The 26,339-nt window shown below is 46.1% G+C and overlaps 1 protein-coding gene and 2 non-coding genes across 5 annotated transcripts in view; 1 reads left to right on the top strand and 2 right to left on the bottom strand.

Moving 5' to 3' along the window:
* ARNT2 (aryl hydrocarbon receptor nuclear translocator 2) overlaps positions 1–26,339 on the bottom strand; it is a 222,506-nt gene that overhangs the window by 63,590 nt on the left and 132,577 nt on the right. For all 3 annotated transcript variants that reach the window (XM_039912280.1, XM_029066286.2, XM_039912281.1), the window contains 3 exons: positions 17,501–17,603; positions 9,794–9,859; positions 9,492–9,577 (listed from right to left, as the gene is read on the bottom strand). In XM_039912280.1, coding sequence (XP_039768214.1) covers positions 9,492–9,577; positions 9,794–9,859; positions 17,501–17,603 — 255 coding nt within the window. The remainder of the gene's footprint in view (positions 1–9,491; positions 9,578–9,793; positions 9,860–17,500; positions 17,604–26,339) is intronic.
* On the top strand, positions 4,080–4,217 carry LOC114812645. Its single transcript, XR_003760296.1, has one exon. It is a non-coding gene; the product is annotated as a small nucleolar RNA SNORA7 (small nucleolar RNA).
* On the bottom strand, positions 14,699–14,836 carry LOC114812354. The gene has a single exon (XR_003760010.1). It is a non-coding gene; the product is annotated as a small nucleolar RNA SNORA7 (small nucleolar RNA).

Genomic DNA, 26,339 nt, shown 5'->3' with positions numbered 1-26,339 from the left:
CTGGTGTAGTGGATAGAGCATGGGCCTGAGAGTCAGAAGGTCATGAGTTCTAATCCCGGCTCTGCCACTTGTCTGCTGTGGGACTTTGGGAAAGTCATTTCACCTCTCTGTACCTCAGTTACCTCATCTGGAATATGGGGATTGAGACTGTGAGCCCCACATGGGATAGGGACTGTGTCAAACTTAACAGGTCCAAAATGGAGCTTTTTATCTTCCCACCCAAACCCTGTCCTCTTCCTGACTTTCCCATCACTGTAGGCAGCACCACCATCCTTCCCATCTCACAAGCTGTAACCTTGGCGTTAACCTTGACTCTTCTCTCTCATTCAACCCACATATCCAATCAGTCACTAAATCCTGTCGGTCCCAACATCACTAAAATCCGGCTTTTCCTCTCCATCCAAACTGCCACCACATTAATACAATCACTCATCCTATCTCGCCTGGATTTCTGCATTAGCCTCCTTGCTGACTCCCAAGTTCGTCTCTCCCCACTTCAGTTCCTACTTCACTCTACTGCCCAGATCATCTTTCTACAAAAACCTTCGGGACATGTCATCAGCCTCCTCCAAAATCTCCAGTGGTTGCCCATCCACCTCTATCAAAACAAAAACTCCTCACCATTGGCTTTTAAGCACTCCATCACCTTGACCCCTTCTACCTCACCTCACTTCTCTCCTTCTACACTCCGCTCACTCTGCTCCTCTGCCTCTTACCTCCTCACTGGGACTCGCCTGTCTCGCTGCCGACCCTTGGCCCTCATCCTGCCTCTGGCCTGTAACACCCTCCCTCCTCAAATCTGAAAGACAATTACTCTTCCCCAATTTCAAAGCCTTATCAAAGGCACATCTCCTCCAAGAGGCCTTCCTAGACTAAGCCCCACTTTTCCTCTTTTCCCACTCCCTTCTTTGCTACCCTGACTTGCTCCCTTTGCTATTCCCCCAGCTCCCAGCCCCACAGCACTTATGTATATATCTGTATATATAATTTTATTTATTTGTATTGATGCCAGTCTCCTCCCATCTTGACTGTGAGCTTGTTATGGGCAGGGACTGTAACTGTTTATTGTACTTTCCCAAGTGCTTAGTACTGTGCTTTGCATACAATAAGCACTTAATAAATACTACTGAATAAATTCAAATTGCTTGCATCCCGGGGGCTTTGAACCGTGCCTGGCACATAGTAAGCACTTAACAAACACCATAATTATTATTATTATTCTCAAGTGACTTAAGTAACTGACTCAAGGTCACACAGCAGATGAGTGGAGGAAGTGGGATTAGAACCCAGGTCCTTCTGACTCCCAGGCCTGTGCTCTACCCACTAGGCCATGCTGCTTCTCACTCAGTCGACACTCAACTAGACATTTTGGGGTTTGTTTGTTTTTTTGTTTTCTTGGGGTTTTTTTTGTCTGTCTGGTATTTAAGTGCTTACTATGTGCCAGATACTGTGCTTAGTGCAGGGTAAATACAAGCTAATCAGATTGGACACAGTCCATGTCATGGGGCTCACAGTCTTAATCCCATTTTCCAGATGAAGGAACTGAGGCCCAGAAAAGAGTCATGTCCCACATGGGGCTCACAGTTTTAATCCCCATTTTCCAGGTGAAGGAACTGAGGCCCAGAGAAGTGAAATGACTTGCTCCAGGTCACACAGCAGACGAGGGGCAGAGCTGGGATTGGAACCCACATCTTTCCGACTTCCAGGCCCAGGCTCTTTCCACTGTGCCACACTGCTTCCCGATGTGTTGTGGGCGATGGTTCTGAAGCAGTCTCCAATTTCTGCAGGCCACGTGATAGCCAGACACCAGAAATGGTCCCTTTGCCCTCACCCTCCCAGTTCCCGACACCAGAAATGACCCCCTTCCCCTCCTCCACAGGTCACGGACACCAGAAGCTCCCCCTGCCTCCTCCCCCTTCCAATCCAAGGACCATCCGAGGCCTCGGTGGGAGTGCTAAGACAGTGCTGGGCTCTGCAGAATCAAGTGGAACAGTGAGGATAAGCTATTCCCGAGTCAAGCCAAAACCCGAAAATAACATAATTCCTTTGGCATGTCGTGGCTGAGCAAGCTGAGCAGTTACCGAAAATCTAGGGTGGATGGTGAGAAAATGAAAATAAATATATTACAGTCTTTCAAGCTCAAAGAACTTAGAGCTTAGTGGGATTTCAGGATGGTTTCAGGACTGGGGGAGGGCGGGGTGAGGGGGGGTGTCCCCTCTGTTACCGGGTATTGAAATACCTCAAAGAGTCTCCCCTAGGAACGAGGATCCTGGTTTCATTTACTCCTTACAACATCGTTGCATGTTGACATACTGTAGTCCATTAACCAAATATTTTCCATGGACTGTTATGTACTGAACCAAAAAACATCATATGGACTTTTTCCTGGAAAAAAAGATTCCTTAATTGCCCGGGAATGACTCTTCTGAACAATGGATGTCAATCCGATGAAGTGGGAGTCTACAGGGGAAATTGAACATCTCTATATTTTGCAAGTTGGCTGGAGATTTCCTGGGCATCGCTGGAAATGAACACCTTGGTTCTTCCACCAGATTCGCTCCAGACCAAACAAAAGAAGGCCTGGGGAAGGGGTGGAAAGAGCCATCAAAGGGAAGAGCCATTGCCTTAAAAAGCTCCTTTTCCCCTGTGCAAAAGGTTTTTCATGAAACATATGCTGTCTTTCTTATTGCTGTCACGTTCGCTAGACTGTAACCTCATTATGTGCAGGGAAAGTGCCTCCTAATTCTCAGGTGCTTAGTACAGTGCTTTGCATTTTGAAAGCGCTCACTACATACCACTATTGCCCATTCCAGTTCATACGTCTCTCTGCTGCCTGGATCACTTCTCTACAAAAATATTCAGTTTGGGTTTCCCCACTCCTCAAAAACCTCAGATGGTCGCTCATCTACCTCCACATCAAACGTCGGCTTTAAAGCACTCAATCATTTTGCCCCATCCTATGGCATGTTGCTGCTCTCCTACTACAACCCAGCCCGCACACTTCACTCCTTTAAATGCTAACCTACTCACTGAACCTCGATCTCTTCTGTCTCATCTCCTACCTCTTGCCCACATCCCGCCTCCGGCCTGGAATGCCCTCCCTCTTCATATCCGACAATTATTCTTCCCAGCTTCAAAATCTTATCGAAAGATGCACTCCTCCATAGAGGCCTTCCCTGACTAAGCCCTCACTCCCTCTTTTCCCACTTCTTCCTGCATCGCCCTGATTTGCTCCCTTTATTCACCCCTCCCTCAGCCTCATAACACTTAGGTTCACATCTGTAATTTATTTATATTAACATCCATCTCCGCCTACTAGAAAGTGAGCTCGTCCCACATGGGGCTCATAGTCTTCTGACTCCCAGGCCTGGGCTTTAGACACTATGCCATGCTGCTAGTGTGAGGTCTAGGTGGGACAGGGACTGTGTCCAACCTGACTAACTTCTTGTATCTACCCCAGCACTTACTACAGTGCTTAGCACAAATTAAGCCCTCAGTGAGTACCATAAGTATTATTATTATTTTCCGCTGGCTAATCTTCCTTTTTCCAGGGCTTCCCTTTTTTCAAACGGAGCAAGCGAATTAAACATATTTCTAAGTGAGAAGCAGCATGACTTAGTAGATAGGGCCTAGGAATCAGAGGACCTGGGTTCTAATCTTGACCCCACCATTTGTCTGCTCATTGTGACCTCAGGAAGGATAGAGCAAGGGCCTGGGAATCAGAAGGACTTGAGTTCCAATTCTGGCTCCACCACATGTCTGCTGGGTGATCTTGGGGAAGTCACTTCACTTCTCTGTGCCTCGGTTACCTCATCTGTAAAATAGGGGTAGAGACTGAGCCCCACATAGGACAAGGACTGTGTCCAACCTGATTTGCTTGTATCCACCCCACTGCTTAGAACAGTGCTTGGCACATAGTAAGCACTTAACAAGTACTATTATTCTCATTATTATTATAATGCCCTGCCCCTAGAAAATCAAAACAAACTGGAAACCTGAACTTCAGTGGTTAGGCATACCGGATTTGGGCTTTGAAGCACTCCAACACCTGGGGAACTTAGGTGGATAAATTGACTATGCCCCTTTCAGGGTCACATCTGGAGAGTTTCCAGTACTCTACCAGCCTCAAGTATGGGAGGGAGAGTCAAGCAGAGGCCTGTCCATTCCATTCCTAGCTTGGGCAGTGGCCAGCAAGTGGAAGGCAATCTGCGCCAAGTCCAGACTCACCTGTGCTGGGCAGCAGCAACACGGGAGAGAGTCGAGGGTAGAGACTCAAGTTTACTGCGCAGAAGGAAGCAATGGTAAACCACTTCCGTATTTTTACCAAGAAAACTCTATGGCTACACTACCAGAACAATTGCAGATGGAGATGCGGCGTTCTAGAGCCCGGGCTTCGGAGTCAGAGGTCATGGGTTCGAATCCCTGCTCCGCCACTTGTCAGCTGTGTGACTGTGGGCAAGTCACTTAACTTCTCTGTGCCTCAGTTACCTCATCTGTAAAAGGGGGATTAACTGTGAGCCTCATATGGGACAACCTGATGACCTTGTATCTCCCCCAGTGCTTAGAACAGTGCTCTGCACACAGTAAGCGCTTAACAAATACCAACATTATTAGGAGATATGTGTCCATGGCGTTGCTATGGGTCGGACACCATTCGATGGCAAAAGACAAACAAATTGACTATAGAGGAGCAGACATGGCACTGGGAACAAAATTCTCATAGCTTCAGATAATCACCCTTTGAGATTGATTTCCCTTCCCTTGTGTCCACCTGATTTGCTCATATCCACCCCAGTGCTTAGTACAGTGGCTGGTACTTAGCAAGCGCTTAAAAAATACCATAGTTATTATTATTATTATTATTGTTGTCAGACATGGGAAGGATCCGTACCATCCTAACTTCTGCCATTCTGGAAGGAAAGACAACAGCAACTGCAACACGGGACTTCTGCAAAACACTGGGAAGACTGGGGGCTGCTGGAGCCGTCGCTGTGGCTGTGGGTGAGCCATGGACTCTGAGCCACTGGGAGTCTGCAATTCTGCTCCTCCAGCCAAAACCTCCTGCTGAGTTTTGTTTTTCTGACCGGTTTTGACTTTGGACAAGTCACTTCACTTCTCTGTGCCTCAGTTCCCTCATCTGTAAAATGGGGATTAAGACTATGAGCCCCAGGTAGGTCAGGGATTGTATCTGACCTGATTACCTTGTTTCTACCCCAGAGCTTAGAACAGTGCTTATCATATAGTGAAGGCTTAACAAATACCACAAGTATTATTCATTCATTTATTCAATCGTATTTATTGAGCGCTTACTGTATTCAGAGAACTGTACTAAGTGCTTGGGAGAATACAACAATAAGTAAACACATCATCGCCCTCTCAAAGGTCACCAGTGCCCTCCTTCTTGACAAATCCAATGGCTCCTACTCCATCCTAATCTTCCTCGACCTCTTAGCTGCCTTCGACACTAGCAACCATCCCCTTCCCTCATCACTTTATCCAACCTTGGCTTCATGGACTTCGTCCTCTCCTGGTTCTCCTCTTATCTGTATGGCCGTTCATTCCCAGTCTCCTTCGTGGGCTCCTCCTCCCCCTCCCATCCCCTAACCCCACACATCTGATCCATTACCAAGACCTGCCGGTCTCACCTTTACAATATCGCCAAGATCCGCCCTTCCTCTCCACCCAAACAGCTACCTTACTGCTACGGGCTCTCGTTATATCCCGGCTAGACTACTGTGTCAGCCTTCTTTCTGATCTCCCTTCCTCCTCTCTTGCCCCACTCCAGTCTATTCTTCACTCCGCTGCCTGGCTCATCTTCCTGCAGAAACGATCTGGGCATGTCACTCCCCTTCTTAAACACCTCCAGTGGTTGCCTATCAACCTCCGCTCAAAACAAAAATTCCTCACTCTAGGCTTCAAGGTTCTCCATCACCTTGCCCCTTCATACCTCTCCTCTCTTCTCTCTTTCTACCGCCCACCCCGCACGCTCCGCTCCTCTGCCGCCCACCTCCTCACCGTCCCTCGGTCTCGCCCATCCCGCCGTTGACCCCCAGGCCACGTCCTCCCACGGTCCTGGAATGCCCTCCCTCCTCACCTCTGTCAATCTAATTCTCTTCCCCTCTTCAAATCCCTACTTAAAGCTCACCTCCTCCAAGAGGCCTTCCCAGACTGAGCTCCCCCCTTTTCCCTCTGCTCCCTCTACCCCCCCTTCACCTCTCCGCAGCTAAACCCTCTTCTCCCCACTTTCCCTCTCCTCCTCCCCCTTTCCCGTCCCAGCCCCTCAACACTGTACTTATCCGCTCAACTGTATATATCTTCATCACCCTCTTTATTTTGTTTATTTTGTTTAATGAGATGTACATCACCCTGATTCTATTTATTTGCCATTGTTTTTATGAGATGTTCTTCCCCTTGACTCTATTTATTGCCATTGTTCTTGTCTGCCTGTCTCCCCGGATTAGACTGTAAGCCCATCAAAGGGCAAGGACTGTCTCTATCTGTTGCCGACTTGTACATTCCAAGCGCTTAGTCCAGTGCTCTGCACATAGTAAGCACTCAATAAATACTATTGAATGAATGAACTGTAGGAGTTCCTCAAGGGTCAGTTCTTGGTCCCCTTCTATTCTCCATCTACACTCACTCCCTTGGTGAACTCATTTGCTCCCACAGCTTCAACTATCATCTCTTTGCGGATGACGACCAAATCTAAATCTCCTCCCCTGCTCTCTCCCCCTCTCTCCAGGCTCGCATCTCCTACCTTCCAGACATCTCTACTTGGATGTCCTCTGCCACCTAAAACTCAACATGTCCAAGACAGTGCTCCTGATCTTCCCTCCCAAACACTGTCCTCTCCCTGACTTTCCCGTCACCGTGGGTGGCACTACCATCCTTCCTGTCTCACAAGCCCGCAACCTAGGGGTCATCCTTCACTTCGCTTTCTCATTCAAGCCACATATCCAATCCGTCACCAAAACCTGCTGGTCTCATCTTCACAAAATCACCACGATTTGCCCTTTCCTCTCCATCCAAACTGCTACCACATTAGTATAATCACTCATCATATCCCGACTGGATTACCTGCATCAGCCTCCTTTCTGACCTTCCAGTATCCTGTCTCTCCCTACTTCAGTCTATACTTCACCCTGCTGTCTGGATTATCTTTCTACAGAAACTCACTGGGCATGTCACCCCCCTCCTCAAAAATCTCCAGTGGTTGACTATCACCCTCCGTATCAAGCAAAAACTCCTCACCACTGGCTTCAAAGTTCTCCATCCCCTTGCCTTTTATTTTTTTGTTGTTGTTGTTGGTATTTGTTAAGCGCTTACTATGTGCAGAGCACTGTTCTAAGCGCTGGGGTAGATACAGGGTCATCAGGTTGTCCCACGTGAGGCTCACAATTAATCCCCATTTTACAGATGAGGTAACTGAGGCACAGAGAAGTTAAGTGACTTGCCCACTGTCACACAGCTGACAAGTGGCAGAGCCAGGATTCCAACCCATGACCTCTGACTCCCAAGCCCGGGCTCTTTCCACTGAGCCACGCTGCTTCTCACTTCCCGTCTCTCCTTCTACAACCCAGCCTGTGCACTCCGCTCCTCTGGTGCTCACATTCTCACTGTGCCTCATTCTTTCCTGTCCTGCCATCAACCTGTGGCCCACATCTATCTCTGGCCTGGAACACCCTCCTTCCTCAAATCTGCCAATCACACTCTCCCCTTTCAAAGCCCTACTGAAGGCTCACATCCTCCAAGAGGCCTTCCCAGACTAAGCCCCGCTTTTCCTCAGCTTCTGCTCCTCTCCACATCATCTCAACTCGCTCCCTTTGCTTTACCTTCCCTCATTCCCCTGCTACAGCACTTGGGTATATTTGTAGATATTCATTCATTCATTCAATAGTATTTATTGAGCACACTATGTGCAGAGCACTGTACTAAGCGCTTGGGATGAACAAGTCGGCAACAGATAGAGACAGTCCCTGCCGTTTGACGGGCTTACAGTCTAATCGGGGGAGACGGACAGACAAGAACAATGGCACTAAACAGCGTCAAGGGGAAGAACATCTCGTAAAAACAATGGCAACTAAATAGAATCAAGGCGATGTACAATTCATTAACAAAATAAATAGGGTAACGAAAATATATACAGTTGAGCGGACGAGTACAGTGCTGTGGGGATGGGAAGGGAGAGGTGGAGGAGCAGAGGGAAAAGGGGAAAATGAGGCTTTAGCTGCAGAGAGGTAAAGGGGGGATGGCAGAGGGTGTAGAGGGGGAAGAGGAGCTCAGTCTGGGAACGCCTCTTGGAGGAGGTGATTTTTAAGTAGGGTTTTGAAGAGGGAAAGAGAATCAGTTTGGCAGAGGTGAGGAGGGAGGGCATTCCGGGACCGCGGGAGGACATGGCCCAGGGGTCAACGGCGGGATAGGCGAGACCGAGGGACGGTGAGGAGGTGGGCGGCAGAGGAGCGGAGCGTGCGGGGTGGGCGGTAGAAAGAGAGAAGGGAGGAGAGGTAGGAAGGGGCAAGGTGATGGAGAGCCTTGAAGCCTAGAGTGAGGAGTTTTTGTTTGGAGCGGAGGTCGATAGGCAACCACTGGAGTTGTTTAAGAAGGGGAGTGACATGCCCAGATCGTTTCTGCAGGAAGATGAGCCGGGCAGCGGAGTGAAGAATAGACTGGAGCGGGGCGAGAGAGGAGGAAGGGAGGTCAGAGAGAAGGCTGACACAGTAGTCTAGCCGGGATATAATGAGATATCTATCTCTCGAGATAATAGATATCTAAAATTCTATTTATTTATATTAATACCTGCCACTTGTTTAGACGTGAATATATCTCTAATTCTAGTTATTGATATTGATGACTGTTTACTTATTTTGATGTCTGTCTCCCCCCACGTCTAGACTATAAACCCGGCGTGGTCAGGGATTGTCTCTCTTTATTAATTGTACTTTCCAAGCGCTTAGTACAGTGCTCTGCAGACAGTAAGTGCTCAATAAATTTGATTGAATGAATGAATGCCCACAACGAGCTTACAGTCTAGAGGGGCGAGACAGACATCAATACAAATAAATAAATGACAGATACATACACAAGTGCTGTGGGGCTGGGAGGGGGGAAGAACAAAGGGATTATTATTTTATTTTGTGTCTTGGTCCCTTTCTTTATGCTATTGTAGTGTTTAATGGTTTCATCATTCATGATCCTCTAGACTGTGAGCTCACTGTGGGCAGGGAATGTGTCTGATGTTATGTTGTACTCTCCCAAGCATTTAGTACACTAAGCGCTCAATAAATATGATTAATAATAATGATGTGCCTGTCTCAGTCCCCTCTCTTCCTCTCACATTCTTAGATTATGAGTTCCTTTAGGACCAGGGACCTTGTCTAAATCCCCCTGCGGATTCTCCCCCAGCAGGTCGCTAAGTTCTCTTCACCTAGTATATCCCTAAGAAATACTATCACTTCTAATGCCTAGCGAGGATTCCCTCGGTCCTTTCTTACCTGCAGGAGGCCAGGCTTTGATGTAGCCCGTGCAGTGGACAACGGCATACTGGGCTTCTCCTTCTTTCACTGGGCCAAGACCGTTCCTGAAGAGAGAGAATGCAAATAGGGGTGAGCGGGGTGACCAGGCCCGAATTCCAGCTATGGAGGTGACCCCCCTAACCCTCCAGGGTCCAGGCTGAGAACCGCCCCCCGGACACCCACCTCCCTGCTCCCTGTAGGGACTGAGTGGGGTCGAGCTTAGGACAGTGCTCTGCACCCAGTGAACGCTCAATAAATAGCTCTGAAAGAATTGCACTGACCTGTACCTTTTCCGCATGGTGGTTATTCGGTTTAGAGGTAGGTGGTCCAGTGGGGCGTTGCCACACCTGGGATCAAAGGGGATTTGGAGGAGTGTGTTAAGACCGGAACAAAGCTTGGAAAAGAAAAATCGGCCTCTTCCAGGAACGCAGCCCTCGATACTCTCTTACTATAACCTGGCCTACAAGCTTCGCTTTTCTAATTCATTCAGTCATTCATCCAATTGTATTTACTCAGCGCTTACTGTGTGCAGAACACTGTACGAAGCGCTTGGCAAGTACAATTCAGCAACAGATAAAACAATCCCGACCCGCCAGGCTCACAGTCTAGAAGCGGGGAGACAGACAACAAAACAAAACCAAGCAAGTGGAAAGCATCAGTAGCATGGACAGGCCAACCTTCTCACTGTTCCTCAATCTTGTCTACCTAGCCACTGTCCTACCTCTGGCCTGGAACACCCTCCATCCTCATATCCGACAGGGGCTTGGTTACCCCTTTCGTAAAATGGGGATTAAGACCATAAGCTCCAAATGGGACAGGGATTGTGTCCGACCTGATGTGATGATATCTACCCTAGCTCTCAGAACAGTGCCTAGTAAGAGCTTAATAAATACCATAAAAAGTACTCAATAATTATGACTGATTATTATGTATTTGTAATCAGAAGCAGTGTGGCTTATTGGAAAGAGCACAGGCTTGGGAGTCAGAGGTCGCGGATTCTAATTCCGGCTCTGCCACTTGTCAGCTGTGTGACCATGGGCACGTCACAACTTCTCTATGTCTCAGTTACCTCATCTGTGAAAGGGATTAAGTCTGTGAGCCCCACGTGGGACAACCTGATCACCTTGTATCTAGCCAAGTACTTAGAACAGTGTTTGGTACATACCAAGCTCTTAAATACCAAAATTATTATTCAATATCCAGTGCTTAGAACAGTGCTTGGTACATAGTAAGCACTTAACAAATACCACATTATTATTAACATTATTATTATTATTATTATTAAGAGCTTGCTATGTGCATTCAGCACTGGGGTAGATACAAGTTAATCAAGTTGAACACAGTCCCTGGCCCACATGGGGCTCATAATCTTAGTAGGAGGGAATGGTTTTTAATTCCCATTTTATAGAGGTAAGTGAGGCACAGAGAAGTGAGGCCCAAGGCCACACAGCAGTCACATGGCAGAGCCAGGATTAGAACCCAGTTCCACTGACTCCCAGGCCCGTGCTCTTTCCACTAGGCCACGCTGTTTCTCTGAATAGGCAACCAGCTTTGGCTGGGGGATGTTGGAAGGATGCAAAATGGGATGGAAGGGGTTTTTTTTATGGTACTTGTTAAGCTCTTATTATGTCCCAGGCACTGTACTAAGTGCTGGGACAGATACAAGCTAATCAGGCTGGACAAAGTCCCTGCCCACGAAGGACTCGCAATTTTAATCCCCATTTCACAGATGAGGTAAATGAGGCATAGAGAAGTGAAGTGACTTGACCAAGGTCATGCAGCAGACAAGAGGCAAAGCAAGGAGGCCCAGAAGAGAAGCAGCATGTTGTAATGAATAGAGGCTGGGCCTGGGAAGCAGCATGGCGCAGGGGAAAGAGGACGGGCTTTGGAGTCAGGGCTCATGAGTTCGAATCCCGGCTCTGCCACTTGTCAGCTGTGTGACTGTGGGCAAGTCACTTAACTTCTCTGTGCCTCAGTTACCTCATCTGTAAAATGGGGATTAAGACTGTGAGCCCCGCGTGGGACAACCTGATTCCCCTGTGTTTACCCCAGCGCTTAGAACAGTGCTCTGCACATAGTAAGCGCTTAACAAATACCAACATTATTAAGGTGACGGGTTCTAATCCCCTCTCTGCCATTGTCTGATGGATGACCTTGAGCAAGTCACTTCACTTCTCATGCCTCAGTTACCTCATCTCAATGGGGATGGAGACTGTGAGCCCCACGTGGGACAGGGACTGTGTCCAACCCGAGTGGCTTGTATCCACCCCAATGCTTAGTACAGTGCCTGGCACATAGTAAATGCCTAACAAATACTATTAGCATTATTATGTTTATTATCCCCAACCAGCAGGCAGGCAGGTTCTTCTGGAGCCTTTCACCAGGGTGCAAAGTCACAACATCCCAGGACAAACTGTTCCATGTCACATCCATACCACGGTTCTGGGGTCAAACCGCTGTAGCTATCCAAACTCCAACCAATACTATGTTCCCTATCCCACCGATGGTTCTGTTTACTCACGTGTAACCAAGAATAATGAGCCCCAAAACAATGCCATCCCAATACAATTGGAATGATTACAAACAAACCATCAACCATTTCTCCCTTGTTGGTTAATCACGTGACTTCTTCTTTGACAACATATTTTTAATATTACTGCTTGAAAGGGAACCAGGACCAATTTGGCAATCCCATCTAGAAGCTTTGATCCAGAAAAGGGAAAATGGAAACGAACAAACTCGAAGACACAATGGTTCACATTCCGGCCTAACAATGGTCTGAGGCAGCGAGACCCCCCAAGTGAAGTCTGCCTTGGGAGTCTGACCCCTTTGTTTTGAATTCTTACAGCGGAGATTCTCCCTCCAGCGAATGCTGGAAAGGTCCAGGGATCTCGTGGGTGAGGCTGAGCGTCCAACCCGATTTGCTTATGTCTACCCCAGCGCTTAATAGAGTGTCTGCCACATAGTAAGCACTTAAATGTCACAATTATTCATATTATTATTGGGGGCTGGAGTCAGTCAGTCAGTTGTATTTATTTAGTGCTTCCTGTGTGCAGAGCTAGGTATGAAGTGCTTGGGAGAGTTCAAGAGAACAAAAGTACGGACAGATCCCCTGTCCCCAACGAGCTTTCAGTCTAGAGAAGCAGCATGGTGTAGAGGAGAGAGAACGGGCCTGGGAGTCAGAAGATCATGGGTTCTAATCCCGGCTCCGCCACTTGTCTGCTGTGTGGCCTTGGGCAAATCACTTCACTTCTCTGGGCCTCAGTTTCCTCCTCTGGAAAATGAGGATTGAGACTGTGAGCCCCACATGGGACAGGGACCGCATCCAACCCATTTTGCTTGTATCCACCCCAGCACTTAGTAAAGTGCCTGGCACACAGTAAGCGCTTAACAAGTAAGCCCTTAACAAATACCATCATTATTTCCATAATTATTATTATTAGAGGATCAATTTATAGCCTGGAGGCCCAATTGGGCAGGCTCTGTTTTATTCTATCCCCTCAAAAATTTTGCACTCCAATTCACTTCCTGTCCAATGGGAAGTAATTTCCCTAAGTGCTGAATTTACCTGGTGAGATCCTGGAATCCAATTATGTTCCCTTCCCAGGAGCACTGGACAGAATTATATCTCTCACTGGGGAGCACCAGTCCCTTTCCATCAGCACTGTCATAATTATCTGTCTCTCTGGAGAGCACCAATTCCTTTCCATGAGCACTGGACAGAATTATCTGTCTCTCTGGAGGGCTGCAGTCCCTTTCCCTGAGCACTGTCAAAATTATCTGTCTCTCTGGGGAGCACCAGTCCCTTCCCAAGAGCACAGAAAAAAATTATCTGTCTCACTGGGGAGCTCTAATGCCATTTCATTTTTGGTTGTTTGTTTTTTTTTTGGGTTTGTTTTTTTAATGGTATTTGTTAAGCACTTATTACATTCCAGGAGCCTAACTAAACACTGGGGTGGATACAAGCAAATCGAGCTGGACGCAGTCCCTGTCCCACATGAGGTTCACAGTCTTAATCCCCATTTTACAGGTGAGGGAACTGAGGCCCAGAGAAGAAGAAGAACTGTAGTATTTGTTAAGCACTTACTATGTGCCAAGCACTGTTCTAAGCGCTGGGGGTGGATACAGGGTAATCAGGTTGTCCCATGTGGGGCTCACACTTTTAATCCCCATTTTACAGATGAGGTCACTGAAGCCCAGAGAAGCGAAGTGACTTGTCCAAAGTTACACAGCAGAAGAGCGGTGGAGCCGGGACTAGAACCCAAGCCTGTGCTCTATAGTGCCAGCCTCTCTTTTTTCACCCTGGGATGAATCCTCTCCCAAAGCACTTAGTACAGTGTTCTGCACACAAGAAACACTCAATAAACACCATTAGTTATTGCCAGTCACTCTGACTCCCAATCTGTCGTGGAAATGAGGCTATAGTGTGGGACTGTGGAAGTGTATTCATTCATTAATATTTATTGAGCGCTTACTCTGTGCAGAGCACTGTACTCAGTGCTTGGGACAGAACAATACAACAATAAACAGACATATTCCCTCCCCATAACGAGCTTACAGTCTAGTGTAGAGACTGGGCCTCTCATAGGCTAATTCTGTCGTATTGTGCTCTCCCTAGTATTTAGTGCAGTGCTCTGCACATAGTTAGCACTCATTAAATATCACTGATTGATAGACTGATTTATGTTCAGAATGGTAAGCAGCAGCACCTAGCGGAAAGACCACAGCCCTGGGAGTCGGAGGACCTGGGTTCTAATCCTGGCTCTGCCACTCACCTGCTTTATGACCTGGGGTAAATTGCTTCACTTCATTGGGTTTCAGTTTCCCCATCTGTAAAATGGGGATTTAATGTCTGTGTTCCCTACCCCCTAGACTGTGAGCCCCATTTGGGACAGGACTGTGTCCAATCCCATTATCTTGCTTCTACTCTGGCTTAGTTCAGTGCTGGGCATCTTGTCTTGTCTTGTTTGATGCCGTCGAGTCATTTCTGACCCATAGCGACACCACGGACACATCTCTCCCAGAACGCCCCGCTCTCTATCTGCAATTGTTCTGGTAGTGGATCCATAGAGTTTTCTTGGGAAAAATCTGGAAGTGCTTTAACATTGCCGCCTTCCGTGTAGTAAAGTAGCATCTCCACCCTCGACTCTCTCCCGTGCTGCTGCTGCCAGCACGGGTGTCTTTTGACTTGTAGCAGATTGTCTTCCACTCACTAGCCACTGCCCAAGCTAGGAATGGAATGGACAGGCCTCTGTTTGACTCTCCCTCCCATAATCGAGACTGGTAGAGGACTGGAAACTCTCCAGGTGTGACCCTGAGAGGGGGCTGGACACCTAGGAAGCACTTAACTATTGTTATTATTATTATTATTATCATTATTATTATCATCATTAATGGTAGCCTGAACCTTGGGCATTTAAGGAATGTCAAGGAACAGAAGCAGTGTGGGCTAATGGATAGAGCATGGGGCTGGGAGTCAGAAGGACCTACGTTCTAACTCCAGCTCCACCAGTTGTCTTCTTTATGATCCCTGGCAAGTCACTTCACTTTTCTGGGCCTCAGTTAGCTCATCTGTAAAATGGGGATTAAGACTATGAGCTACCTGTGGGACAGGGACTGTATCCCACCTGATTAACTTGTATCTGCCCTAGCTCTTAGTACAGTGCCTGGTACATAGTAAGCACTCAACAAATGCTATTAAAAATCAATTATTATTAATAATAATAATTTTTTTAAAAACCCTCAGACACCCAAATGCTCCCCTAAATGGCTCATGGTGGGGAAGACTGGTTGAGGGGAATTTGGTTTAGTGCATAGAGCACAGGTCTGGGAGTCAGATTGTCATGGGTTCTAATCCTACTTGTCTGCTGTGTGGCCTTCGGCAAGTCACTCCACTTCTTTGGGCCTCAGTGACCTCATTTGCAAAAGGGGGATTGAGACTGAGCCCCACATGGGACCGGGACTGTGTCCAACCCGATTTGCTTGTATCCACTCCAGAGCTTAGTACAGTGCCCAGCACAAAGTAAGCACTTAACAAATACCACACTTATTTGGACTTGAATAGGGTAGTTTGAACTACAAGGTCCCCCATTCCTCCAAGATCGTGACCGATTAAGCCCCGACCCTTGAGTCACCGCTGAACAGGAAGTCGTGGGGAACAATAATAAAATCCTAATTCCCAGTCCCTGCCCACAGGGACAGTATAAAGAATATCCAATAGCTTCACTGACTAAAGCTTTAAAAATGGTTCTGTTAGCAAAAGCTTTACAGATGCCAAATGTCAAATTCATTCATTCAATCATATTTATTGAGCACTTACTGTGTGCAGAGCACTGTACTAAGCGCATGGAAAGTAAAATTCGGCAACAGATAGAGACAATCCCTACCCAACAATGGGCTCTCAGTCTAGAAGTATCATAATAATAATAATAATGGTATTTGTTAAGCCCTTTCTATGTGTCAGGAACTGTATGAAGTGCTGGGGTAGATACTAGTTAATCAGGTTGGACACATTCCCTATCCCACATGGGGCTCAGAGTCTTAATCCCCATTTTACAGATGAGGAAACTGAGGCCCAGAGAAGTGAAGTGACTTGTCTGAAGTCTCACAGTAAACAAGTGGCAGAGCTGGGATTAGAACCCAGGACCTTCTGACACTCAGGCCCGGATTCTTCCCTCCAGTCCACAGTGGTGGATACAGGCAAATCGGGTTGGACACAGACCCTGTTCCATGTGGGACTTGCAGTTCTGATACCCATTATACAGAAGAGGTAACTGAGGTCCAGAGAAGGGAAGTGACTTGCCCAGGGTCACATAGCGGACAACTGGCAGAGTTGGGGTTAGAACTCACGACTTTCTGACTTCCAGGCCTGTGCTCCCAGAATAAGCCCTCCTTTTCTTCAGGTCCCCCTCACCCCATTGACCTGACTCGCTCCCCTTGCTCTACCCATCTCCCCTCTTCACAGCACTTGTGTATATATGTACATATCTATGATTTTATTTATTTATATTAATGCCTGTTTACTTGTTTTGATGTGTATACATATCTATAATTCTATTTATTTATATTGATGTTATTGATGCCTGTTTACTTGTTTTGACATCTGTCTCCGCCCTTCTAGACTGTGAGCCCATTATGGGCAGGGATTGTCTCTCTTTGTTGCTGAATTGTACTTTCCAAGTGCTTAGTACAGTGCTCTGCACACAGTAAATGCTCAATAAATGATTGCATGAATGAATGAATGAATGCTTGGCTACATGTAGGGTCACCCAACAGGGTAAACGGGAGACTTTTCTATGTTTCCTGGAGTGTGAAGAAAGGAGCAGTCTTTCTGTCATCCAAGGAACATGTCTGAGGGGCTGAAGAGGAACTTGAGGCCAGAGGAGAGGTCCCTGGGGACCCCACTTCTATGAGGAACATTCCTCCTCAAAGCCCACTCTAGTATCGGTTGTTTTTTTCAATGATATTTGTTCAGAGCTTACTTTGTGCCAGACACTGTACTAAACACTGGGGTAGATACAATCAAATCAGGTTGGACACAGTCCAAGTCCCACATGGGGCTCACAGTCTTCATGCCCATTTTACAGACAACGTACTGAGGCCCATAGAAGTGACTTGCCTAAGGTCACCCAGCAGACAAATGGAGACATGTCTGCTTGGTGACTTTGGGCAAGTCGCTTCACTTCCCTGTGCCTCAGTTACTTCATCTGTAAAATACGGTTTAAAAGTGTGAGCCCCACGTGGAACAATCTGATTACCTTGCATCTATCCCAGCGCTTAGAAGAGTGCTTGGCACACAGCAAGCGCTTTACACATACCATCATTATTATTAAATGGAGGAGCCTGAATGAGAACCCAGGTCCTTCTGATTCCCAGGCCCGGGCTCAATCCACTAGGCCACGCTTGTTTCTCAGGAGCTGCTTGCTGCAACTCCTGAGCAGGCAGTGATGGAGTTCCCTGAGATCCAGCCGGAACTTAACGAAACTGACCTCATCCTGCAGATGAACGAACGCCTGGACCCCATGCACATCCTCATGGAAGACTGCTGTCCTTCCTTCTTCACCGTCCCCGTCTTCAAGTCCAAGATCCGACCTAAAGAGAGAGAAGAAAACAACGGTTTATTATTATTATTATCAAGCGCCATCGAGTCCTTTCCGAGTCACAGCAACTCCATGGATATACTTTCTCCAGAATGTCCTGTCCTGTGCCATAATCCGCAACCTTTGTAGTGGTTCTTCCTTTTTTATGTTCTCTATTCACCTAGCTGTCGGTCTGCCTCTTCCTCGTTTTCCCTGGACTTTTCCTAGCATTAATGTCTTCTCCAGAGAATTAGTCCTCCTGATTATGTGTCCAAAATATGCTCATCTAAGTTGAGTCATTTGTCCTTCCAAAGATCACTTTGGCTTCATTTGCTCTAATATCCATTTGTTTGTTTTTCGGGCCATCCATTGTATTCGCAAAAGCTTTCTCCAACACCACATTTCAAAAGAATTGATCTTCTTTCTATCCTGCTTTTTCGCTGTTCAGCTTTGGGATCCATACACTGTCACTAGAAACACCACAGAGTTGACAATTTGTATTTTTGTGGCAATTTTTACATCAGCACATTTCATGACTTTTTCCAAGGCTCTTCAAAGGAAGTCTTTCTAACGTTAATCTTCGGCGTATTTAAATAACAATAATCATGAGATTTGTAAAAGGCTTACTATATGCCAGGTGTTGTACTAAACTCTGGGGTGGATACAAGCAAATCGAGTTGGACACAATCTCTTTCCCACGTGGGGATCGCAGTCTCAATCCCCATTTTTCAGATGAGTAACTGAGGCTCAGAGAAGTGAAGTGACTTGCTCAAGGGCCCACAGCAGACAAGTGGCAGAGTCAGAATTAGAACCCATGACCTTCTGACTGTCAGGCCCATGCTCTTATTCACTAGACCACACAGCTTCCATCAATCCCCTGGCTTAGGGAAGAGCAAAATTAGCTTTCCAGCTACTTTGGACTCCAGAAGAAGGAGGATTGAAAATTGCATTCCTTCTTGGGTCTAGATGACTCCTGTTGATTCCTGAATGGGAAGAACATGGATAAGAGGAAGCCACGGAATATTATAACCCATTTTGGATGCTCCTCAAACCATCTCGGCAGATCTGCTCGAGGGAACGAAATGGGTTGATGGCTCTCCTACTCCCACATGATAGAAGGAGGAGACAGAGAGAAGATCAGACGTGTGTATAAGGGGGTGGATGGGGAAGTAAAGGAGTGGTCAAGGGTTGGGATAATCCACAAACTGGCTAATTGTGTGTGGGCTTTTGCAGACCAGCTCCCTAAAACCAGATAACCTATAATTATTATTGTTATTATTATTATTGTCATCTTGGCAGTAAATACAGCACAAGCCTGGGAGTCAGAAGATCATGGGTTCTAATCCCAGCTCTACCACTTGTCTGCTGTGTGACTTTGGGTAAGTCACTTCACTGGGCTTCAGTTCCCTCATCTGTAAAATGGGGATTGAGACTGTAAACCCTATGTGGAACAGGGACTGTGTCCAACCTGATCTGCTTGTATTCCCCCCCAGAACAGTGCCTGGCCCATAGTAAGTACATAATAATAATTATTATTATTATGGTAACAAATACCATTATTATTACTATTATTATTAAGTGCTTACTACATGTCAAGTACTGTTCTAAGCATTGGGGTAGATACAAATTTACCAAACTGTTGTTGTTAGTGGTATTTCTTAAGCATTTACTATGTGCCAGACACTATATAAAGCACTGAGATAAATACAAGATGTTTAGGTCGGACACAGTCCATGCCCCACACAGGGTTCATAGCATTAATACCAATTTTACGGATCAGGGAACTGAGTCCTAGAGAAGTGAAGTGACTTGCCCAACGTCACAGAGCAGACATGGGGCGGGACTGGGATTGGAACTCAGGTCCTTCAGACTATAGTAAGCACTTAACAAATACCATTATTATTATTACTATTATTATTATTAAATGGACAAAGCCAAAAAAGGCCAGATCTGTAGGCAACACATGCTCAGAGCCTGGACCTGAGAACATCCACTAGTATCCCCTGGATAGAAGAGTGACACTGTTTATTTGTTTCCCACACTGCACTTTTTTATGGGATTCGTTAAGTGCTTCCTAGAGTTCAAGCACTGTTCTAAACACTGGGGTAGATACAATAATGATGGTATTTGTTGAGCGCTTACCATGTGCAGAGCACTGTTCTAAGTGCTGGGGTAGATACAGGGTAATCAGGTCATCCTACGTGAGGCTCACAGTTAATCCCCATTTTACAGATGAGGTAACTGAGGCACCGAGAAGTTAAGTGACTTGCCCATAGTCACACAGCTGACAAGTGGCAGAGCCGGGAGTCGAACCCATGACCTCTGACTTCGAAGCCCAGGCTCTTTCCACTGAGCCATGCTGCTTCTCTTAAATTAATCACTTCTCTGGTGAGTGGGAGCAATCATCATCATCATCATCATCATCATTATTATTACCATTATTATTCTCTCCCAGCACAGAGTCATCCAGTCTGCAGATATCCTCTATTTATAACAGCCCAGAGTTGACCGTTTGGAATCCATTCATTCATCCATTCATTCAATCAATCGTATTTATTGAGCGCTTACTGTGTGCAGAGCACTGTATTAAGGGCTTGGAAAGTACAATTCAGCAACAGAGACAATCCCTACCCAACAATGGGCTCACATTCCATCCTCCCCTCTCTCAGGGCACAAATCGATGCCCCTCTCCACTTCATTTAACTTTTTCATTCATTCATTCATTCATTCATTCAATCATATTTATTGAGTGCTTATTGTGTGCAAAACACTGTATTAAGTGCTTGGGAGAGTACAATAGAAGAACAAACAGACACAGTGCTGTCCACAAAGAGCTCACAGTCTGGAGAGTGGGGGGAGACAGACATTAATAGAAATAAATAAATAGATAAATAAATGACAAATATATACAGATACATACATTTGTGCTGTGGCCGTGTCTCACCTCTATCCCACCAGCGACCCCCTTCCCTCCCGGCCCAGCCCTGGATTACCTCCGCAATGCATTTCCTCCACTTCTATGCTGACAAGAGAGTGGCTGGTGGAAATTCAGTCAATACGCCATCTCTGCTCACTTCAAATTCATCCTCACCTTCTCTAACTCTGCCCTCTCTTCCCCATGGCGGCACTGCTTCTCCTCCTCCTCGACTCTTGAACCCACTGATCCTGCCACTTATTCTAATAATAATAATAATAATAATAATGGCATTTGTTAAGCACTTACCATATGCCAAGCAGTGTTCTAAGCACTGGGGTAGATACGAGGTAATCAGGTTGTCCCACGTGGGGCTCGCAATCTGAATCCCCATTTTCCAGATGAGGTAACTGAGGTAGAGAGATATTAAGTGACTTGTCCAAATTGGGATTAGAACTCACGACCTCTGATTCCCAAGCCCGGGCTCTCTCCACTAAGCCATGCTGCTTCTCAGCCGCCTTTGACACTTTCCCAGGCAGCCATGGCCGCCCAGCCCAGGTGAATCGACTTTGTCTAATGTTTTGGCTTAGACTTTTCCACCCTAGATGGCACAGCTTTAAGCTTCACCAGCGCATGCAAACTTTCTAGACTATAAGCCCGCTGTGGGCAGGGGTCGTCTCTCTTTATTGCTGAATTGGACTTTCCAAGCGCTTAGTACAGTGCTCTGCACACGGTAAGCGCTCAATAAATACGACTGAATGAATGAATGATTCACATGAAAGAAGTGATCTACTAGCTGCTTTCAAATTCTTCCCCTTCTCCATATACCTCTGACTCCATCTCTTCTCACCTGCTAGAAACATTTGTGCCAGTCTTCTACCCTTCCCTCTCACGCTGCTCCTCCCTTCTCCTTTCTGTAATTCTTCTAATTTCTGTCTCACCTGCTAGACTGTAAGGTCCTCAAGGGTGGGGATCATGACTACCAAATCTATTGAATTTTCCCAAGCGCTCAGTACAGTGCTCTGCTCAAAGTAAGTGTCTAATAAATATCATTGACGGCTAGTACAGATATGTTTCCAAAATACAGACCTCTCAGATAAGCCATTGGAGGCAAAAATAAGATAAGAAGCAGCATGGCCTAGTGGATAGAGCACAGGCCTGGGAGTCAGAAAGAACTGGGTACTAATGCTGGCTCTGCCACTGGTCTGCGGTGTAATCTTGGGCAAGTCACTTCACTTCTCCAGGCCTCAGTTCCCTCATCTGGAAAATGGGAATTAAGTCTGTGAGTCCGTGTGGTACAGGGTCCGTGTCTACCCTAATTATCTCGCATCTACCCCAGAGCGTAGAAAAGGGCCCGGTACACAGTAAATGCTTAACAAATACCACAATTATTATAAGTAGTAGTAAACACTCAATAAATACCATTGATTGATTCCACGACCAAATGTTTGTTTGTTTTCTTCTATTAGACTGCTCAAAGGGACAGAATCAAACTATTTTGACACTTACAGGATATCTCCTGACAGAATTGACAAGAGGATGCAAAAAAAAAAATTGCTGGAAATGGTTGGAGTTTGTCCAAGAATTGGGAAAGAACTCAGAAGGGGAGGTGGTGAGATTCACAGTAAAAGCCAATAAGCGAGAGGACTGGGTGGGTTGCCAAAGTAACTCATCTGTGCAAGGAGTTCAAGAAGTGACTCTCGAGCCTGGAAAACTGATAGATTTGATGATTAAGTTTTCAGAACAGTGAGGACTTAGAAAGCATGACTTGTTGGGGAGAACATCACACAACACTAATCTGTTGGAATTCATTTCAATGATCAATAATTCTGCGGATGGGGGGAAACTACTTGCCCAGCTTCCTGGGGAAACACGCCAGATGTGCGTCAAATACGGGTGATGAAATGTTTCCTTTTGTTTGCATCCTAACCACCCTCCTGCACCTTTAAATTTCAATGACTCCCCACTGAAAAAAAGATTCCGATTTTACCGACTTAAAGATTTGCCTTTCCAGGCTGAAGAATTCCCATTCTTTTCACCCTCCCCTCACCCAGAAGGGGCTCCATCCCCCTAATCTTCTTGACTTTCCTTTCCTATACCTTCTCCAGTCTGATTATGTCTTTCATCATGATACTGCAGCTAAGGATTGCAGGATTCAAACCTTAGTGTAAGTGGCCTGTGGGCAGGGTATGTGTCACTTGTTCGGTTCGTATTTCCCGAACACTTAGTACAGGGCGCTGAACCCAGTAAACACTCAATAAATACCACTACTGCTATAACTGGTCTGACATAATAAAAACGACACTGACTTAACGCTTACAAAGCACCATCAAGCTGTGTGGCCTAGTGGATGGAGAATGGTCCTATGTTCTAAGCGCGGGGGTAGACACAAGCCAATCAGGTTGGGCAGGGTCCCGCCTCACACGGGGCTCAAAGTCTTAATCCCCATTTTATAGATGAGGAAACAGGGGCACAGAGAAGTTAAGTGACTTGCCCGAGGCCACCCAGCTGACAAGTGATAGAGCCAGGATTAGTCCCTTCTAGACTGTGAGCCTGCTGTGGGCAGGGATCGTCTCTATTTGTTGCTGAATTGTCTTCCCAAGTGCTTAGTACAGTGCTCTGCACACAGTAAAGCGCTCAATAAGAGAAGCAGAGTGGCTTAGTGGAAAGAGCACGGGCTTGTGAATCAGAGGTCGTGGGGATTAGAATTCTAATCCTGGCCCTGCCACTTATCAGATGTGTGACTCTGGGCAAGTCACTTCACTTCTCTGTGCCTCAGTTACTTCATCTGTAAAATGGGGATTAAGACTGTGAGCCCCACGTGGGACAACCTCATTACCTTGTATCAACCCCAACACTTAGAACAGCTTTGCACATAGTAAACACTTAACAAATACCATCATCATCATCATTATTATTAATAAATATGACTGAATAAATGAATGAATGAATCCAGGTCCTCTGACTCCCAGGCCTGCACTCTCTCTCCTAGACCACACTGATTCTCAAAATAAGTTATTGATTATTTTATTTTATTGTTTAGTTTACTGTTTGCTATTATCATCACTGATAGTGTTATTACATTGAGAGACTGTATTCCCAACATACTATTGATTGATTTTTAACAGCCAACTCCTCCAGGAAGGCATTCTTCACTAAAGCTCCATCATCTCAGTCACCTCTATTTCCTCAGTGCTCCTGCATCTATTTATTCATTTTTTTAATGGTACTTGTTAAGTGCTTACTACATGCCATGAACTGTACTGCACCCGAGAATCAGGATGGTGTAGTGGTTAGAGCCAGGGCTTGGGAATGAGAAGGTCATGCGTTCTAATCCAGGCTCCACCACTTGTCTGCTGTGTGACTTTGGGCAAGTCACTTCACTTCTCTGGTCTTCAGTTACCTCATCTGTAAAATAGGGATTTGAGACCGTGAGCCCCAATGGGACAGGGACTGTGTCCAACCCGATTAGCTAAGCACTTAGTACAGTGCCTGACAGATAGTAAGCACTTAACACCATTATTTCTTAATATATAATAATTACAATGATGATCAATTCCACTGACTGTTAGACTGTAAACTCATTTTGGGCAGGGAACCTGCCTGCTAATTCTGTTGTACTGTACTCTCCCAAGTACTTAGGACAGTGGTCTGCATATAGTAAGCACTTAATAAATACCACTGATGGATTGAGGGAAAAAAGAGTTGTATCATCATCCATGTAGAGTTGACTGGGGAGAAGAGTTTTGAGAAAGGCATGACAGTCCTGTTTCTTATCCCCCAATTCCAAAAGGACATTAATACTTGGAAGGTCTCCTGTCTTTCAGATAAAGTAAAGTTAGTAAAAATAACAATGATGGTATTTGTTAAGCGCTTACTATGTGCCAAGCACTGTTCTAAGCGCTGCGGTAACTACAAGGAATCTGGTTGGACACAGTCTCTATCCCACAAGGGGCTCACAGTCTTAATCTCCACTTTATAGATGAGGTAACCAAGGCCCAGAGAAGTGAAGCAACTTGCCCCAGGTCACACAGCAGACAAGTGGCAGATCCAGGATTAGTTCTTAATAGGATCGATAATCTCTCTCGCAACCACTTGGAAACTCAACTAGCCAAGGTCAGCTGCTTTAAGAACATTATCTCCATGAACTAAATGAAACCAGGGACGAAAACCTTCTCCAGGGAATAGCCACTGGAGCCAAGACAAGATAATTCCTACAGAAAAACAATGCAGCAAAGAAGAGAAAATAATTCATTGCACATGCTACAGGGAAATGTGGAATGTGGGAAATTGGGGTCTTTCCATGCACTGGGTTAATCCATCAAAGCGAGTGAAATTAGTTCAAGCATTTTTTTCTTCTTATTTTTTCCCTTGGGGAAGCAATTTACAGTAGATGTCATGCCCCCAGAGGAGGAGAAATGAGTGTTAAAGAAAATACTTGCTTTTGAAACCAAAATTAGCCAATACAAATTCCTGCAGCATATTTATTAATAAAAAAAGAATGAAAATGCCTTTCAGACCAGTAATAGAAATATTTTTGCTTTTACAGTCCAATAAATCCCACATTTATAAACACTAGCACAATTCCAATGGCTACTAAAGGGGTAATGCCCCCCACATGCTTGCCTGGCACATGGTATCATGGACAAGGGGGCTCCTTACGAGATGTGTTAAAAGTTCACCCTGGGAAAACTTTGGAAGGAAGAAACCAGACAATCCCTTTACACAGCTTGCTTCAATTGTCACTCGATGGGACTCCGACCGCTCTCTGTGGAGTGCAAGCTTACTCTGAAACATCCCCGAAGCATGTGTTCAAATTCATCTGCCCTGCTAAAAGCATCGCTCAAGAGCTATCACCATCCTTGTCATGGACCAAGATGGAATCCTCACGAGCTGGCAGTGAGCCCCCTTGCGTGCTTTCCCGCCACCGAGGAAGCCTACCAACACATTCAGACAAAGCCTTTCACTCTAGAGCTTCATGAAGTCACTCTGTAGTGCCTTTTTCTTAAATGGTATTGGCTAAAGGCTTACTATGTAATGATAAGTAATAATTATCATTATGGCATTTAAGCACTTGCTATAGGCCAAGCACTGTTCTAAGCACTGGGGTACATACAAGGTAATCAGGTTGGTCACAGTCCCTGTCTCACATGGAGCTCACATTCTTAATCCCCATTTTACAGATGAGGGAACCGTGGCAAAGAGAAGTGAAGTGACTTGTCCCAGGTCACACAGCAGACAAGTTGCCCAGCCAGGATTAGAACCCACGTCCTCCGATTCCCAAGCTCGTGCTTTGCCACTAGGCCATGCTGCCAGGCACTGTCCTAAGTCTGTCTTGTCTTAATGCTGTCGAGTCGTCTCTGACCCAAAGCACCGGGGTGGATATAAGGTCATCCGGTTGGATACAGTCCCTGTCCCAGCTGGAGCTCACAGTCTTAATCCCCATTTTATAGATGAGGTAACTGAAGCACAGAGGAGTGAAATGATTTGCCCAAGGTCACACCACAGCCAAGTAGCAAAGCAGGGCTTAGAACCAAGGTCCTTTTAACTCCCAGGCCCGTACTCCTTCTCCTAGCCCACGCCGCTTCTCTAGCTAGTGTCACGGATAGGCATGATAGGCAAACCTTTTTGATCTGATCTACAATTCCTCACTAAATTGGTGAAAGAGTGCGGAGTTTTGTGCATGTGAGCACACAGACGCATACGCACACACAGCAAAGGGAGGTAGTGTGGCCTAGTGGATAGATCACGGGCCTGGGAGACAGAAGATCTGGGTTCTAAACCCAGCTCTGTCAATTGTTCTGCCAAATGTTACCTGTGTGAGCTTGGGTAAAC

This window comes from Ornithorhynchus anatinus, chromosome 5, assembly GCF_004115215.2.
Source record: "Ornithorhynchus anatinus isolate Pmale09 chromosome 5, mOrnAna1.pri.v4, whole genome shotgun sequence".
Classification (NCBI taxonomy): Eukaryota; Metazoa; Chordata; class Mammalia; order Monotremata; family Ornithorhynchidae; genus Ornithorhynchus; species Ornithorhynchus anatinus.
The sequence above is the reverse complement of the archived record's forward strand: the minus strand, read 5'-3'. Positions and strand labels throughout refer to the sequence as shown.